General features: G+C 40.1%; 1 protein-coding gene across 1 annotated transcript in view; it reads right to left on the bottom strand.

Moving 5' to 3' along the window:
- The window catches only part of RHOBTB3 (Rho related BTB domain containing 3), a 62645-nt gene extending 42962 nt beyond the window's left edge, over positions 1-19683 (bottom strand). Inside the window, exons 1-4 of the mRNA XM_024746972.1 lie at positions 19309-19683; positions 18903-19128; positions 10831-11017; positions 1732-1886 (exon numbers count right to left, since the gene is read on the bottom strand). Of these exons, the coding sequence (XP_024602740.1) occupies positions 1732-1886; positions 10831-11017; positions 18903-19128; positions 19309-19310 (570 nt within the window). The 5' untranslated portion in view covers positions 19311-19683. The remainder of the gene's footprint in view (positions 1-1731; positions 1887-10830; positions 11018-18902; positions 19129-19308) is intronic.
- Positions 19684-19714: the final 31 nt, after the last annotated feature.

Here is a 19714-nt window from a genome sequence, read left to right as displayed (position 1 = left end):
TAGAGCTCCACGGCACATGCCACCCTTGCCCAGGTCTGAGGCTAACACTGCACAGCTCTTCCTCCCCGACTCTTAAACACAAGATAATAAAATGCTCCTTTCACTCTGACATTATCACTCCATCCATATTCCTGCAAACACCATTGTTTCTTACACTCAAGATCCCAGCTGTACTTTACTATTCAAGAGTCTAAAACGAGATCTTTCTCATCTTATTTTCATATTCTCATTAAGTCTTGAGTTAGCGAAAAAAGAAACCGCCAAGTTTTTCTCCTGAGTTCGACCATATCTTCAATTCTCATCATGCCTCCAACACTAGGTGTTAGGAACAAAGAGAAACAATGAGAGAAAAGAAGAGAAAGTGGGAGTTGGGAAATGGGAAGAGCAATCCTGAGAAGTTCAGGGTCAGGAACCTGGAAAGGGGAACCCGGAGACCAAAGGCCCCCAAGAGCTCCATCTTCTCCAACAAATGAAACCAGACTATCTTCCCCAACACACCCACAACTCCCTAGGAATTTCAGGGAAATGTAAAATTCTTAGAACTAGGATTTTTTTAAGCCACCACAATATAATCAGCTTGACAGAAAAATTATATTTCACCCCTCTTTACCTTTCTACCCACTGCTCATCACTAAACAAATAAGACAGAAGATTCTCACAGTCATTGATAACATCAATTGTGAGTGTATCTTCCTTAATGCTGTATTATTGTTTCTTTACATTACTGAATGAATAATAGCCATTTATATTTGACAGAAATCAGAACTATTACGTTGGGTTCTTATTTTATCTTTGGTTCTTATTTGGAGTTGAGTAACTCTAGAACAAATGAAATTTCTCTGGTCATCTGTAGAAACCTCAACATTTCGACATGAATATATACAATGAATAGTCTGGCATACTGGATAAAGTACTTGATGAAGAGCTCGGGAACTGATGGAGAATCCAAAGTGCTCCCGCTTAATGTAGGGTTTACTTTGGTTTAAGTCTCTTGTCGATGTTTACTAGATTTGTCTGTTGAAAGGAGTCGCTCCTTAGAGGGTTGGAAAGAGAGTTCCAAAGTCAGTAGTGCTTAAATGATACAACTCCACAGGTATTCTCTAAGGGCCACGCAGTCCTAGTGTCGTAGGGTAGGCGCTGCGGGCTAAGGTGGGCCTCAAAATGCCTGCAGGACCCAATGGATGCCTCTGCAACAGAGCAACAGACCCTGGCTCCCCACTACCTGTCCAACAAGAAGCCATTTGTACAAGTAGTTCCTCTGGATATTTTTTGAGCTACAGCAAAATCAGGAGTATGTGAAACCTTGCCGAAGCACACACATAGTGAAGAAAAATCATTCTTCTCAAGTAGTAGACAGAAATGAAGGAGAACTTCCAGGCCCTGCTGGTTCAGGTCGCCAGGCTTATCAAGCTGTGTAAAGATTACTAAATCTTTTCACTAAAAGTGACAAAATGTCAGTTGCTAAACAGACATCACGGGTTTGTGTAAAGTGTCATCAAATGGAAAATTCAAATTATGTTAGACAACAGAAAATGTTTCATTTGGAGGGAGAAGTAAACTTAGAGAGTTTTACTCTGACAAAACCTTTTTTGTATTTGCTCCCGTTTTATTTCACAAGGTTAAACACGAATCCTGCTTTTAAAACTAAAGTTCTAATTGATGCTATGGAAAACAGCTAAAGAGCCAACCTGACAAATGACTCTAATTTATGTGACTGGAATTTCCACTTACCACTCCTCCAAAATATTTTCCTATGTAGAAGTCATCAAGGCTGTGTAGTTCCAGATAGGTGGCTCCTAGTTCTTTAGCAAGTTGGATCCCTTCCGTTGTACTGACACAGCTCCCTCTGTCTGAGGTACACAGTGGGCATGTGCAAGGTAACTCTTCTGAGAAAATGAATATGAGGAACAAAGGCTTTTGAAATTAAACATGAAAAGATGTACCTAGACAACCTGGACATTAAACAGCAAATTAAGAGCTCATGCCAGAATCACACTTCAGGGCCATTTAATATATCCACTATTCACTAGACTCTGAATAAGAAGTGTCAGTGATAACAGCAAGGTCCCTAAAATAAACAAGCTTTAAATGCAAGAAGAATGAATAGGACCTTAGAAAACAGAAGAATTTTTAAATAGGTGAATGAACATTACCAAGGCTACTATAGTAATTAGACCAATCAGACGGTAATGCCAGGCCTGCTTCCTTTTATACAACCTTGACATCCTGAATATCAATACAAAATCAACAACCTGACTGCCCACAGAAACCATGGATTGGCGCTTTTTTTTTTATAATAAACTTTAAATATATTCACTAAGTTTGAATAGATCTTATACTTTTATTTTAATAGAATCCTCAACTTGACCTCAACCTCTAAAGCTGCAAAATTGCCAGTCTTTGTAAATTTCATATGAAGTACATTCTTATTCATCCACACATTTCAATTATTGAACTCTAAAGCATTTGACTGCAGAGATCAAATCCAGTCACTTTTTATCTTCTGCTTCAAAATTAAAAAAATTAAAAACTGAAGGAATAAAAAGTAATTACTCAAAATGTGAACTGTCCCAAGAGTCATGGCTGTACCACGTACAGATCTATGGCTGGGGAGGTTGTACACCAACCCATCTCTAAGGACACACCTTCATAATGCTAAAAATGTATGTTCAACTCCATATCCGTCAGCCAGCTTTGTTTTGTTTCATGCTACATTATCAGATATGTCATTGGTCAAAAGGCAGCCAAGTCAAAAGGGGGTAAATCCATTTCTAAAAGAGCATGTTGTTGTAGGCTGGCTTCCCTGAGAAGCAGACTCTGAGATGGAGACTGATGTGCTGGAGGTTTACTGGGGGGTAATCTTGAGAACGTCATTTCTCAAGGGTGTAGGAAGCAGGTCTGGGCAGAGGAAGAATTTGAACTGCAATGCTGTTGCAACAGAGACCTGAGCCATTTGGCAGGGGCCTCTGGAGCTTTGATGGCCCTTTAGAGTGGTTCTCCATACAAAGCTGGGCCTTTGTATCCCTACATCAGCCAGTAACTAAAGGAGGGCTGCCCTGTGGAGGGAGCAAAACCTTGGGCAAGCGGCTTCTATCAGCCCAGGGATAATGCCTGGAAAGGGACTCAGCTGTTCACCATCAGCGGCCTAAAGACCAGGTAACTGAGGGAGTAAGTACAGTGGTCCTGAAAGGGCATTTAGGCTACTCCCCACCACAGCCTACACAACAAATGTCCTACCAATGAACTGCATAGAGATGGAGCAAATGTATGTACACATGGTATGCACGCTAAGGATATTCAGCGCACGTGCATACTACACATGTAACATGCACGTGTGCACATACACATACGACTTAGATAATTTAGCTTCACTGAAAGCATTTTGAGCCCAGAAACCATGTATTCACATCCTCATTTTGCAGAGGAGGAAGCTGAAGCTCAGAGAGGTTAACTGACTTGTCCAACTCTCCTTGTGTGTTAGAGACGGAGAAACAATACAACTGTTACTTGCTCTACCTGATAAGGAGCCATCAAAAGATAAGATAAAAATTTAGTTTGAGGAAAAAATTATTAATGCCAAAGATGTGGTGATTTAAAAATGAAGCCTTGGTTTCTCTAAATTATACAACAAATCCTCATCTGAGTTCTTGCATTTACTTTTCCTAAGATCATTTTTGGTTCGGAACAAATAAAGTTACCAACACAATTTAGCCTATCTTGAAAAATAACACATTGGTATTTCACATTCTTTACAAAGCCTCCATAAACAGCGCCTTTGATTTTCTGAAGACAGAGATCTTCTTATGACTACAAAGCTCTCCTTATGCTGATGGAATGGGGTGGGTAGGCAGATCATCTTATTAAACTTTATTTCTGGACAAAAGTAAAGTCAGCAGTGTGCTGAGTGAAAGATTAAGAGAGCATAATGTAAAATAATGGCTAGGAAATAAACTTGGTTTCAGGGAAAATCCCGCTAGTGTCAGGTTTAACCCAGCTGAGCGGGGTTTTCCATTGTGTGTAGCCACAAGCATCGTACCAACCTAGAAAGTGCCTCCTTATATCCAATCATTATATCTCCTCTATGTCACAGAAGACATTTTTTTTTTGTTCACTTGCACCCAAAAGGAAAAATGCCTAGTCATTACATATTAGGTAGGAGAATCAATAAAACATTATGGATTGAATTAACCTACATTTAGCATTTCATCAGGAACAATGAGAAGACCCAATATAATCTAAAATTGTGGTGCCTTCTTCAGGACTCACTCCTAGGAGCCTGCCTCAGAGTCCTGGAACTTCAGAATCAGTGTTATTCTTCTAGTTAACACTGTAGTCTTTTATTTTTTTTCTTATATATTATCTTTCAAGGTGTTATCACAAAATGTCTATTATTTTTAAAAGCAAACACAGTGTAACTCTGGAATTAAAATGAATGGCATCTCTTTCAAAGCAATGGATTTGAGAACCTATAGGGTGATTCTTACAATCTTGCCAGTGCTTGAGATTCTTAGAAATCCTTTGAGGAATTCCAGCCTTGCAATGTACTGGGCACCGTCAGAGCTCCAAAAAGAAAAGATAGGATGCCCGCTTTCAGGAACTTAAGGCTATGAATACACCTTTGTCAAGTCTGGAGAAAAATTTCTACTCTAAAGATAGATTCAATATTTAGTAAAAGCCAAAAATTTATTCAGAGCCAAGTATTATGAAGACACACACACAGTCAAGCTTGTCAAAACACGTATAACAAAGGAAAGAGATGAGACTGATTGTGTTTGCCGAAGTTGTTCTTAAAGGAGCTGGAGAGAGGAGTTACCAGAACACCTAGCACAGTTCCACAGACTGCAAGGGAGTGGAGGAGGGAGGAGCGATACGTGTCCTTGAGTTGAAGAGACAGATTTAGCTTTGTAATGACTTTGTAATCACATCTTACAAGGTCAATTAATTTTATCCTGTTAGTGAAAATGATCTTTTCACTTCTGTATATCATTCATAAAGCCATTCATTCACTCACTGAACAAATTGAGCACCTACCACACCTCAAATAGTGGGGATATAAAGATACACAGATAAATGAAACTCATGGTCAACTGAGCCAAGACAGATACGACTGCAGATAATTATAAGTACTGGGGCTTGCTTGGTGGTGCAGTGGTTAAGAATCTGCCTGCCAATGCAGGGGACATGGGTTCGAGCCCTGGTCCGGGAAGATCCTACAAGCTGCGGAGCAACTAAGCCCGTGCGCCACAACTACTGAGCCTGCCCTCTAGAGCCCACGAGCCACAACTACTGAGCCCACGCGCCACAACTACTGAAGTCCATGCACCTAGAGCCTGAGCTCCGCAACAAGAGAAGGCACCGAATGCAAAGTCCGAGCACCACAACGAAGAGTAGCCCCCACTCGCCACAACTAGAGCCCACGTGAAGCAACGAAGACCCAACGCAGCCAAAAAAAAAAAACTAAAATAAAGGTATACAAAATCACCATAGGAACAGAGGAGAAGAAATTAACTCTGCCTGGGGGATTGTGAAAGGCTTCACAGAAGAGGCAACGATTTAAAGGGTAAGGATGAATTCGCTATGCAGATATGACAGGCGTTGTGCAGAGGGCCAGTCCACTCAGAGCATGACACAGTATAGCACATGCTGAGGCCTGAAGGTGAGAAAAAAGGGAAGACATCGCTTCCACTTTCAAGAGAGCAATCTAAGCCCACACTGCAATCTCCTCTCCCTGCCAAATCATGAAATAATGAGGGGGAGGGGGAAGAGGTTGGAAGGAGAAAGGAAGGAAGCAAGGGATGGGGGAGGGAGAAAGAGAGAGGAGGAAGGGAGGTGTGCACATGCAGCAACATTCAAACATTAGGAGAGACTCTCATCAGCCCAGAAACTAGGAACACCTGAGGGGCTGCAGGCAGTATGCACAGGATGACCAAGGAGGGATGCTGAGGCTTGGAGGACAGGTGGGACCTCATGCACTGCAGCAACATGTAAGTGCTCATTGCCTCACGAATGGGGTCGAGGAGGAGACCAAGGGCAAATGAGTGGAGGTTAGCTGGAGGACCCCAGCAGAAGTAGAGAGGCCCATGGGTCCTAGAGCAGGCCAAGCCTAAGATGAGCCTGGAACATCTGTGCCAGAAAGCAAGGAAGGACTCAAATTAATTGGAGAGAGCATGAAGAGGCTCCCTCTAGGCAAATTTGGGGTAACTGGAGTATCAGAAAGAATAATGAGAAGAATGGATTATAAAATACTGAATTTAAAAAACAAACCCATGGGGGCTTCCCTGGTGGTGCAGTGGTTGAGAGTCCGCCTGCTGATGCAGGGGACACGGGTTCGTGCCCCGGTCCGGGAAGATCCCACATGCCGCAGAGCGGCTGGGCCCGTGAGCCACGGCCGCTGAGCCTGCACGTCCGGAGCCTGTGCTCCGCAATGGAAGAGGCCACAACAGTGAGAGGCCCGCGTACCGCAAAAAAAAAAAAAAAAACCATGAATCATAGTGACTCTTAAAGAAAGATGTGGGAGCAGAGAAAAGGGAAAGCCCTATTTACAGAAGAATGCCAACTAATAAGTGTAGAAGGAATGATAAGAAATCACTGTTTTGTAACCACAGTTATCACAACTGAAGGAATCATGCAAAATAATGGGCTTGGATTCTTTAAAAATGTCAAGAAAGATACCCCACCCCCCAAAAAAAGGCTGGGTGATTGGGAACTGTTCTGAATTAAAAGAGACCAGGGAGACTTGACAACTAAATGCAATGCATAGTTCTTAATTTCATCCTGGATTAAAAGAACAAAAAACAATAAAACCAGCTTTGGAATACGTGGAAAAATGTGAATATGGGTTATATTTTAAATAATAGTATAACAGGTAATAGTATATTTCTTGAGTGATGATTGCATTACGGTTAATAGGAAAATGGCTCTGTTCTTTGATGAGACATGCTTAATTAATCAGGATTGAAGAAATCCCATAATGTTTACAATTTACTCTTAAATGGTTCAAACAAAACAAAGTGTGTGTGTGTGTGTGTGTGTGTGTGTGTGTGTGTATTTGTAATTTCTGGAGTTCACTGTCCTATTCTTATCAAGTTTCTTAGATTTGAAATTTTGCAAATAAAAGTTAGAAAAAAAAAAAGAAGAAAGTTTCTCAAGATTTTAAAGAATTGAGTACCATGGTCTGACATATTCTAGAATGATTATTCTGAGAGGATTCATTTCAGAAAGAAGCCAAGCAGGAAAAGGAGGCCAGAGGCTGATTTACCAGGAAGCCTAAGTTTCAAGGCCCTTCCTTGTGGGCTGTTTCCAAAGCCTTGGGAGAAACCTAGGCATTAGATCCTTTCACATGACGTATGCTTTTGTAAAATCTGCAAAATAAGATATTCTGACTATGTCTGGTTAAGACATAAGTCTCTCTCCAGTCCAGCTCACTTCACCTTGCATCAGGCAGCTCTGGAGTAGCCACGGACATTTTTAGGATCCTGCTAAGGGGAATTTAAATTTAGGTTTAGCGAGATATTATTTGTGGTTTGTAGTCACTTCCTTGTAAGTGTTTGCGAGCTGTCTTGGTACATGAATGGCCTGCAGGAATGCTTCTTCCACCCACTGTGCAGACTAATTTGGCGTCACGACACAAAGAGGCAGAGCTGAAAGACAAACACAACAAAAACCGAAGTGCCCAGCATCACAAAGATGTGGAGAGTGAAGAAATACGCTGGAAGGAAAACTATCATTCTCTTCTCCCTATAGAAAATCTCAAAAAGTGGTTATCATGTGAAGAACTGCAAAGACTGTGAGCACAAAAAACATAAGAAAAGTTAAAGAAGTGTCAGGTTCTTTTTGTTCTTTTAATTGTTTTATTTATTTATTTATTTATTTATGGCTGCATTGGGTCTTAGTTGCTGCGTGTGGGCTTTCTCTAGTTGTGGCAAGCGGGGGCTACTCTTCATTGCGGTGCACGGGCTTCTCATTGCCGTGGCTTCTCTTGTTGCAGAGCACGGGCTCTAGGTGCGCAGGCTTCAGTAGTTGTGGTTTGTGGCCTCAGTAGCTGTGGCTCACGGGCTCTAGAGTGCAGGCTCAGTAGTTGTGGCCCACGGGCTTAGTTGCTCCGTGATATGTGGGATCTCCCCAGACCAGGGCTCAAATCCGTGTCCCTTGCATTGGCAGGTGGATGCTTAACCACTGTGCCACCAGGGAGGCCCAGGTTTTTAAACAATAGAAACTTTTTTTAATGTCTGTGGTATTTGACAGCTTTTTCGGAGTTGTAATTTCTTGTGCTTTCTTTTCACATTCTAAATAAATATTCATTTGTATACATATATGTATCTGTAATTTTGTAGTTTTTTTTCTTACAAAGGACCTCTAAAATTGTGTAAGTTTCAGATCCTGCAAATCTGGAACTGCCTCTTTAGACCAAAATGAAGGTCATTATGAGAGATAATTAAATGACTAGGAACTGAAATCCAGTGAAGATGATGAGAAAGCAATGAATTTTTTTTTGAATTTTTGAATTTTATTTTTTATACAGCAGGCTCTTATTAGTTATCTATTTTATATATATTACTGTTTATATGTCTAGGGGTATGATTCTTGATTTGGGTCCAAGAAAGCAATGAATTTGAGGTTAATTTAAAATATAAAATCAAAAGAGCTTCTCAGTCAACTGGATATGGGGAATAGGAACAGAAGTTGGGTTGGACGATTCTACTAGTTTGGGTGAATGGATAGGTTTGGCATCATTCACCAAGACAGGGAACTCAGTAGAAAGAGGAAGATGTCTGTAGAGACATGGGTCAGGAGAGAGACTGGAGCCAGAAAAACAGTCTGGGTAATCACCAGTGTCTATACAGGGGAAGCTAGGGCAACAGATTAGCAGGTCCATGGTCACAGTAAATAGCAAGAGGTGAAGCTAAAGGATGGGACCCTGGGCAACAACTACTGGATGTATTGATTTGGTATATGTGTGTAAGGGAGGATGAGGGTGCCAGGAAAGAAGAAAGAGAATTAGAACAAACAGGAAAGAAAGAGTAGCTTTATTAAGTGGAGGGAGAGGTGTATTTGAATAATTTCAAAGGGAGGATTGTTATTAAAATGTAAATTAAATTTGGCAATAGGCATATAACTGGCAGCCCTGAGTGAAAACCAACCCAGTGTAATTGTGAAAGTCAAAGTCAGACTGTAGTGGACTGAAGAATGAATGGGAAGTCAGGAAGTACACTCAGGAAGTATGGACGACTTGTTCAAGAATCATGACCAGCAATAAAAAGAAAGTTAGGGAAGTAGAGGGGACATACGGTCAAAGAAGGGTCAGGCCTGCTTTATTCATATCTACTAATGCTAGACACATACCTACCACATGACCCAACAATCCTACTCCTAGGAAACTACCTAAGCATCACTAAAAGTAGAATACAGAAATAAATCACGGGGGACTTCCCTGGTGGCACAGTGATTAAGAATCTGCCTGCCAATGCAGGGGACACGGGTTCGAGCCCTGGTCTGGGAAGATCCCACATGCCATGGAGCAACTAAGCCCATGCACCACAACTACTGAGCCTGTGCTCTAGAGCTCACGAGCCACAAACTACTGAAGCCCTCATGTCACAACTACTGAAGCCCATGCACCTAGAGCCTGTGCTCCACAACAAGAGAAGCCACCATAATGAGAAGCCCACACACCGCAATGAAGAGTAGCCCCCACTCTCCACAACTAGAGAAAGCCCACGCACAGCAACAAAGACCCAATGCAGCCAAAAATAAAAATAAATTAATTAATTAAAGGAAAGAAAGAAAGAAAGAAATCACGGTGTATTCATACAATGGAATAATACACAGCAATAAAAAGAATGTATTACAGATAAGTTCAGCATGGATGAATCTCCAAAGTATCACGCTAAATGAAATTAGGCCAACACAAGACACTACATACTGTATAATTCCATCTGTATGAAGGTCAAGAATAGATAAAACTAATCTATGTTGTCAGAATCTAATCTATGAAGTCAGAATAGCAATTATCTCTGGGGAGGGGTGTTATCAACTGGGAAGAGGCATGAGAGGCTTCTGGAGTGAGGCAAATGTTCTAGATCTTGAGATATGTGATGGTTGCATAGCTGTATATATGTGCAAAAACGCATTAAACTGTGCTCTAAAATTAGTGAAGTCTAATGTCCTTTATTTTGCTATACTTCAATAAAAATGAAAAAATGAGTAAAAATGAAATTTTAAGACACATTCACTGAGGAAATAACCACTAAGAACTATAAAATACCACCAATTCAAAGTGGATTCTGAGTTGACCCTGAGATATCTGCCAACAGTATGCACAGAAGCAACTACTGAAATTGACTGAACCAAATTAACCCATCAGCTACGGAGTCAACAATCCTCTCTCTTGGGTGGTGTTGTCAGTGTATTCAGCTCACTCATTGCTACCTACCTAAAAATGCTGCTCCCAATCCCACATCCTTATGGGAACAATCTGTCCTTCCCAACTGAATAGTCCCTTAGATTGTCAAAAAGAGTTTTCCAGGGCTCAGGGTCAGCCTAATACCTCTCCTATATCAAAAAGAACACAATTACTGACTTCCTTCACTTCTGTAGAACAGCAGTTTAAAAGACAAACTTGTACCCATCAGAATCACAGCAGTAGTTTGTGATACTTTCCTGTGATGTCCCATTATCATATCCAATGATGAAGAGATAACAGACTGCATTTAAACCCAGTCATTTTGCTTTCAAAAAAAAAAAAACTGTACTAATCATTAATAAGCTTAATGCTATTCAAAATTAATATGGTACCTGCACTCTCATATAAAAGAAAAATGAAATACTTACCATTTTGTCTTGTACCAACAGCGGCAATGATTACTGGAACCGAATTTAATGCTCTTTTTATCACTGGAATATAATTATCCTTCACTTCGTGAAATGAAAACTTGTCATTTACGTTGTATTTGATCACAATGATGTCAGCACCTCCAATTAGATTTCGAGAGGTGTACCAATCACTGTCAAAAATGTCCTAAACCAAAATGTAAAGAGCAATCTTTAGTCTGCTTATCTTCAAATCCATCATGAAATAAACTGTAACATACTAGATTAACTTTTTTACTATATTTTATTTTTTGGAATTCATTTTTAAAATTTATTTTTAAAAAAGTAACTACGTAAAATTTAAAACATTTGAAGTCTATCAAGTCTTTATATTTTTTAATTTATTCATTTAGCCTGGACAACTATGTAGTGATAAAACAGAATCTAGAGAATTCCTGAGACTCTGATGAAATAAGCAACCTCTTTCAACACCTGTACTTAAAAATGAACACTTTGTTTTAAAATTATGCCACAAAACATTAGCCAGACTCATCAAGAAAAAATGGGAGAAGACTCAAATCAATACAATTAGAAATGAAAAAGTAACAACTGACACTGCAGAAATACAAAGGATCATGAAAGATTACTACAAGCAGCTATATGCCAATAAAATGGACACCCTGTAAGAAACGGACAGGGGCTTCCCTGGTGGCGCAGTGGTTGAGAGTCCACCTGCCGATGCAGGGGACTGGGAGGATCCCACATGCCGTGGAGCGGCTGGGCCCATGAGCCATGGCCACTGAGCCTGTGCGACCGGAGCCTATGCTCCGCAACGGGAGAGGCCACAACAGTGAGAGGCCCACGTATTGAAAAAAAGAAAAGAAATGGACAAATTCTTAGAAAACCACAACCTTCCAAGACTGAACCAAGAAGAAATAGAAAATATAACAGGCCAATCACAAGCACTGAAATTGAGACTGTGATTAAAAATCTCCCAACAAACAAAAGCCCAGGACCAGATGGCTTCACAGGCGACTTCTATCAAACACTTAGAGAAGAGCTAACACCTATCCTTCTCAAACTCTTCCAAAACTCCCAAACTCATTCTACGAGGCCACCATCACCCTGATACCAAAACCAGACAAAGATGTCACAAAAAAAGAAAACTACAGGCCAATATCACTGATAAACATACGTGCAAAAACCCTAGCAAACAGAATCCAACAGCACATTAAAAGGATCATACACCATGATCAAGTGGGGTTTTTATTCCAGGAATGCAAGGATTATTCAATATATGCAAATCAATCAATGTGATAAACCATATTAACAAATTAAAGGATAAAAACCATATGATCATCTCAATAGATGCAGAAAAAGCTTTCAACAAAATTCAACACCCATTTACGATAAAAACCCTGCAGAAAGTAGGCATAGAGGGAACTTACCTCAACATAATACAGGCCATATGTGACAAATCCACAGCCAACATTGTTCTCAGAGGTGAAAAACTGAAACCATTTCCTCTAAGATCAGGAACAAGACAAGGTTGTCCACTCTCACCACTATTATTCAACACAGTTTTGGAAGTTTTAGCCACAGCAATCAGAGAAGAAAAGAAATAAAAGGAATCCATATTGGAAAAGAAGGAAAGCTGTCACTGTCTGCAGATGACATGATACTCTATGTAAAGAATCCCAAAGACGCTACCAGAAAACTATTAGAGCTAATCAATGAATTTTGTAAAGTAGCAGGACACAAAACTAATGCACAGAATTCTCTTGCATTCCTATACACTAAGGATGAAAAATCTGAAAGAGAAATTAAGGAAACACTCCCATTTACCATTGCAACAAAAAGAATAAAATACCTAGGAATAAACCTACCTAAGGAGACAAAAGACCTGTATGCAGAAAATTATAAGACACTGATGAAATAAATTAAAGATGATACAAACAGATCAAGAGATATACCATGTTCTTGGATTGGAAGAATCAACAGTGTGAAAATGACTATACTACCCAAAGCAATCTACAGATTCAATGCAATCCCTATCAAACTACCAAAGGCATTCTTCACAGAACTAGAACAAAAAATTACACAATTGTATGGAAACACAAAAGACCCCAAATAGCCAGAGCAATCTTGAGAAAGAAAACTGGAGCTGGAGGAATCAGGTTCCCGGGCTTCAGACTATGCTACAAAGCTACAGTAATCAAGACAGTGTGGTACTGGCATAAAAACAGAAATATAGATCAATGGAACAGGATCGAAAGCCCAGAGATAAACCCACACACATATGGCCACCTTATCTTTGATAAAGGAGGCAAGAATATACAATGGAGAAAAGACAGCCTCTTCAATAAGTGGTGCTGGGAAAACTGGACAGCTATGTGTAAAAGAATGAAATTAGAACACTCCCTAACATCATACACAAAAATAAACTTAAAATGGATTAAAGATCTAAATGTAAGGTCAGACATTATCAAACTCTTAGAGGAAAACATAGGCAGAACACTCTATGACATAAATCACAACCAGATCCTTTTTGACCCACCTCCTAGAGAAATGGAAATAAAACCAAAAATAAACAAATGGGACCTAATGAAACTTAAAAGCTTTTGCACAGTAAAGAAAAACATAAACAAGATGAAAAGACAACACTCTGAATGGGAGAAAATATTTGCAAATGAAGCAACTGACAAAGGATAAAAAATTCTCCAAAATTTACAAGCAGCTCATGCAGCTCAATATCAAAAAAACAAACAACCCAATCCAAAAATGGGTAGAAGACCTAAATAGACATTTCTTCAAAGAAGATATACAGATTGCCAACAAACACATGAAAGAATGCTCAACATCACTAATTATTAGAGAAATGCAAATCAAAACTACAATGAGATATCATCTCACACTGGTCAGAATGGCCATCGTCAAAAAATCTACAAACAGTAAATGCTGGAGAGGGTGTGGAGAAAAGGGAACCCTCTTGCACTGTTGGTGGAAATGTAAATTGATACAGCCACTACGGAGAACAGTATGAAGGTTCCTTAAAAAACTACAAATAGAACTACCATATGACACAGCAATCCCACTACTGGGCATTTTTTTTACTGAGAAAACCGTAAGAGTCATGTATCACAATGTTCATTGCAGAGCTATTTACAACAGCCAGGACATGGAAGCAACCTAAGTGTTCATGGACAGATGAATGAATAAAGATGTGGCACAGATATACAATGGAATATTACTCAGCCATAAAAGGAAACGAAATTGAGCTATCTGTAGTGAGGTGGATGGACCTAGAGTCTGTCATACAGAGTGAAGTAAGTCAGAAAGAGAAAAACAAGTACTGTATGCTAACACATATATATGGAATCTAAAAAAAAAAAAAAAGAACTTAGGGGCAGGACAAAAATAAAGACACAGATGTAGAGAATGGACTTGACATGGGAAGGGGGAAGGGTAAGCTGGGACGAAGTGAGAGAGTGTCATGGACTTATATATACTACCAAATGTAAAACAGATAGCTAGTGGGAAGCAGCCCCATAGCACAGGGAGATCAGCTCGGTGCTTTGTGACCACCTAGAGGGGTGGGATAGGGAGGGCAGGAGGGAGACGCAAGAGGGAGGAGATATGGGGATATATGTGTATGTATAGCAGATTCACTTTGTTATAAAGCAGCAACTAACACACCATTGTAAAGCAATTATACTCCAATAAAGACGTTAAAAAAAAAATAACAATCCACTAGGACTAAGTACAAAAAATCAGAATGCTAGATTTATGCACATGAAGTAAAAAATAAATAAAATACCATATACAAGAAAAGAAAAGAAAATTATGCCATAGCTTTATCACCTAATAGTTTCAAAAATTAACACTATGCATTAGATGCAAGAGCATCAATGTGAGTAAGGAAGCTTCAGAGGATTTTCTGTGACCCAGTTAGATAACGCAGGATTGTTCAGTCATTTAGATTGTATTGATAATACCCTGTGACTTCTGTGGAGTTCCATATATTTTATCCATATCTCAAAATTCATATATATTTTTCAACTTTATCCATTCTTTCGACAGTACAGCATATATATAGTGTGCATGTGAGGGGAACAAGGGGCGCGGAGGGGTATGCCTCCACAAAAAGATAGTGTGTATTATAAGATGATGTTAACATGGTAAGGAGTATATGTGCAATTCATGTATTTTGTTCGTATCATTAAAAATTCAGGATAAACCTTTCCAATTTTGAAATGTTTACTTTTGGACTACAGCTAATAATATTTATACTTAGAATTAGGGCCAAAAGTAATTTATTATGGACGCTATTCCTTAAAACTTTGCACCTTGATATTTTAAAAATAATTTTTCAAAGTTACTGTGTGAATAGTGGTATAAGAAAAATATCGTTATGTACCTTAATACCATTGCTAAATATGCATAAGTGGCTTCCTTCTCACATTCTGGTTAACTATTAATCATTATTTGTCCTTTCTTGTGGCCTTTGGTATGTATTCCTAGGATGTAATAAAGCTAGATTAAGAAAATAGACAGCTAGATATGGCTAACAAGTCCAAAACTGTTGGGCTATGAAAGTCTGCACTTTGAAATATGAGTCCAAACCAGGGTTTGAATCAATTAGTTGTGACAGAGCTTTTATCCTGTTAGAAAATTCTGGAGAAGTGTCACAGCAATGCCCTTTTGCAGAGAGCTTCTTCTCACCAGTACACCGCCATGCCCCAGCAAAGCCTCTCCCAATTCCCTACACCCTCACAACCTGCCCATTTCCTACAAGTATATTCTGCATAACAAGAATTGCAGAATTTTTAGATATGAATACTTTACTGAGAGTAGGATGGACAGAGCCTTTTTAAAGGAAGATTTAAAAACCAAAAAATAAAAACGCAAACTATGGGGATATAAACAGCAAAGGCAAAATTCTTGAACTTAGTGGAGGATGTAAGAGGAGGGAGAAGTGAATTGGGACACAGATCAAGAAAATGTGAAAGCTTCCCAGCAGAGCTCTATGCTAATTTCCAAATCCCAAACCACAAAACCCATTCAGTTCCAGCTGTATCTGTTACAGTATTCAAGCTCAAAGTATATACGTACAACAGGGTATATAAATACAATAAAGAAAGAGGACAAAGTCAGATGAATGGGATGAACAAACTAAACTTAAGTGGGACCAATATCAAGCAGCCATTTAACTCTGAGAGAACAAATCAAAAGTAACTGCTCTCTGCATTCCAAATAGTTCAAAATTCCAGAGTTACTGGAGACGTGTAGAAAGAAAAAGGAGACATTTAAGGGAAAATGTCATGAGGAAATGGGTTTTGGCTTCATTAACTCTGTGGTACTGAGGATATAAATCTATAAATAATTTTATTTTTAATATAAATCAGAGCTTCAAACCCTGCCCAAGAAAAGTGTGCATGTATTATCTCATTGCTTTTTATGGAATATTTTTGGTAAACAGGAAAAGATCTAGAAATGAAATAATAATATAACAAAAAAGGGTGGGTTTCAGAGACATACTAAACAATAAGCTACATGTAATGAATTTGAAGCACATTTATTTAAAAAGTGCCAAGTATATATGGCAAAGATCCAGAGTGAGGCTGCGGATATACAGAAGAAAACTAGGGAAGAGAAGCACAACTATCTCACTCTAACTCCAAGAAAACAATGCCACATTTCTTCTCAAACTGTCTCAAAGAGAAAATGCTCCACTGGTTTCTAGAAATATGAAGGAAATCAAATTCTCCCACCCCTTGTAAATCAGTTCCAGGATTTCCTCTAGGCAGTTATGCAACACAAGGCTTGGAGCCACATTTGGGGAATGGAACTCATCTTTTGAAAAATAATCTTAATTTTTACAGCAAAACAACAATTTTATTCTACTTGGTTGTGAGGCTGAATACAGCATCTACTAAGTACTAACACGGCTGCCTCTATGTACTTTGTTTGTGTGGAGATCTTGAATGATGTGTGGGCAAACTTTACTTTTGCTTCATTTAAGCAATACACGGATATACTAAAGTTGTGATAAACACTTTATATTATCGTAGCTACCGCTTATTGATTACTTACTACATGCCCGTCTGGATGCTAAGAACTTTACACATACTAACTCATTTATTCTTCAGCACAGCTCTGGGAGGCAGGGATTATTATGTTTATTTTACACACAGAGAAAATAACGCTAAGAGAGGATGAGTGACTTTACCCAGCAACACAGACACTAACTCACAAGGTAAGGATCTGAAATCAGGTCCTTTTGATATCAAAACCTGTGCTCTATCTGCTCTGCTATGTTTAATATTCTGATTCAGTACATGGCAAATACCAGCTGATGAATACAATCAACTTTCATATCTCTAACGGGCTTTTACTTACCACCAAGAGAAGAAAAGCACCTTATAAAGAGTAGCTCTACAAATGTATTCTACTATGTCTGAAGACCACTATAACCCAGAAAACTGTGCCTGGTTACAAACTCAATGTCTTAAAAAAGGCCAGAGTCTAACCAAACAAAAGGTGATTAACATAATAAAACATAACAATAAACTTAAGACCAAAAAAATCCAGACTGTGAAGGCTTATTTCAATCGATTTGGAAGATTTCATTTACTACAATCCATGGGATCACAAGTATTTGCTTTTGCTAAACTAACAACATAAAAAGGAAAGAGTTCACTGCTCAAAGAAAAAGCAAGAAAGGTTATCCTAACATCCTAATTCAGCTTATTTTATTTTCCCTACATTTATTTACTCTATTCACTCAACATTTGTTCAACTGAGTGTAGAACCAATTAGTTTTTAGACTGTAAGATTTTTCACAATGAAATGACCAAAGTAAAAGAAGGGTTTCATTTGTTTGCATGGACTCCAGCCAGTAAGTTCTCTACCAATGCTTCCTATGATCAGCATCATCACTGTCATAATTAGGAATTTAATAGCATCCCTGTTATTGAAAAAGCCCATTTTTCATTTATTTTAGCCTATTAAATTTATTTTAGCTGAAAATTTATTTGGGCAAGTGATCTTTTCTTTCAGTAATATGGGAATTTGCATAAGAAATGTTTTTATGTACATTCTATACATTTCTTTGGAAAGGTGTATTAGTTCCCTATAGTCCCTAATTCGGTTTTCTTAAAGGGCAGTTTAAATGTAAATCTCACATAATGATATCTGTATTTTTTTAGACATTAAACTTTCTTCTGTTATAAAATATAATACTTAGCTGCAGCATAAGTTTTATACTAGTAAAGAATCAGAAACTTTCGAGTAAGATTACATGAAAACATTCAAAACATGATGTTATTGTGTACTGAAAACATTTATACATGTTAGAGACTAGATTTCTTCTTTTATCACTCAAGAATTAGAGTAGCATTTATCAACTTCATTACGATTTCTTTCAATTATAGCAAATTTTAAAGCTTTTTCAAGTCCCAAAACAGTATTAGCAATATTTCTGATTTACAGGTCACTAAAAAGAAATGGCTAAATATATCAAGAATATCCGCATTATTAAAATTAAAAACACTAATTAAATTTTTTCAAAGGTGGATAGTGCTATAAAAGAATCGTTTAAAATTAATTCTCAGTCCGTCTTTCCCGCCCCCTTTCCAGGGGTCCTATTTCTGAGCTGCCCCAGTGAAATGTATTTTTGCTGTGTTGAGCTTTCAGAGATCTTTATTTTTAGAACACTAATATTTTATATCACCCACAGGGTAGGCATGAAAAAACATTGCTGTCTGCTGGTGAAACTTACTGACCTCGTCCCTTGGGGTTGGGACATTCAGTCAGCTGTCTACCAAGGGACAACCCACAGTCGTGAAGTGTACGCGTTAAGTGCTTCACATTCCCACTGGGGCTTTTTCCCTTCTAAGAGTGTTCTCTGACTAGACTGGCCCCTGCCCAATGAAACGAAGGACCAAAGATTTTCCCCCAATGTTTAAAAACTCTCCCCAGGTGACCCAGACGTCCTCATTCATGAAACGGGAAAAAGGGGGAGGAGAAAAAAAAAGAGAGAAAGAAAAGGAAAGCTCCATCAGCCTCTGCACAGAGCAGCTGCGGGCCCTTACCCAGACGGGACAGTCGTGGACCACTAGCTTGACATTCCCAAACGCGCTGGCCTGATACTCGGTGAACACGGGACGCGCGACCGCACTGGTCGCGTTCAGCAACAAGCTGCTTTCGTCCCCTGAGACCAGCGGGCTTCTCCCCAGGTAAGTGCGGATGAGCCCCGACGGCCGATTGTCCTGGTGAAACGCGTCCCCCTCGTTTCCCAGCGCCACGATGTGAATGGACCTACACGGCAGAGACGGGGGAGAGGGGGAGAAAAGGCGCGTGGTCAGCGCGAGGCTCCCTTTCATCCCAACAGGAAGTGCGGGGGGCAGCGCGCGGCGGGGGTGGGCACGAGCCCCTCGTCCAGGGGCGCACGGCACGCGCTGGGGTAGAGACAATGGCAGGACCGCGAGGCGTACATACATGATCTCAAATCCAAGGGCAGGGCGGCGACTCGGAGAAAAGCGGCTCCTCACGGCTTCTAGGAGCCCGTCCGCGGCGTATCCACCCGCAATCAGCTCATGCCGGGCCGCGTCCCCCCTAGCGCGCCTCCCCCGCTGCGCGGCCGACGCAGAGCGGGCCCGCGCGAGCCAGCGAGCGAGCGAGCCACGGGGGCCGAGGGCGTGCGAGTCTGGCCGTGTGCGCGCGGCCAGCCAGTCAGGAAGTGCCAGGGAACATCCCGGCCGGCTGCGCCGCTCCCGCCTCCCCGGCGGCCGCCGAGCGTTGCCGGACGCCGTAACCCCGCTCCGCCGCGCTCCCTCGGCCGGGCAGCAGTCGCCTCCTCCGGCTGCTGCTGCTGCTGCCGCCGCCGCTCCTCCTCCTTCTGGCC

This window comes from Neophocaena asiaeorientalis, unplaced genomic scaffold, assembly GCF_003031525.2.
Source record: "Neophocaena asiaeorientalis asiaeorientalis breed wild unplaced genomic scaffold, Neophocaena_asiaeorientalis_V1.1 scaffold550, whole genome shotgun sequence".
Taxonomy (NCBI): domain Eukaryota; kingdom Metazoa; phylum Chordata; class Mammalia; order Artiodactyla; family Phocoenidae; genus Neophocaena; species Neophocaena asiaeorientalis.
This window is presented reverse-complemented; position numbering and strand designations above follow the sequence as displayed.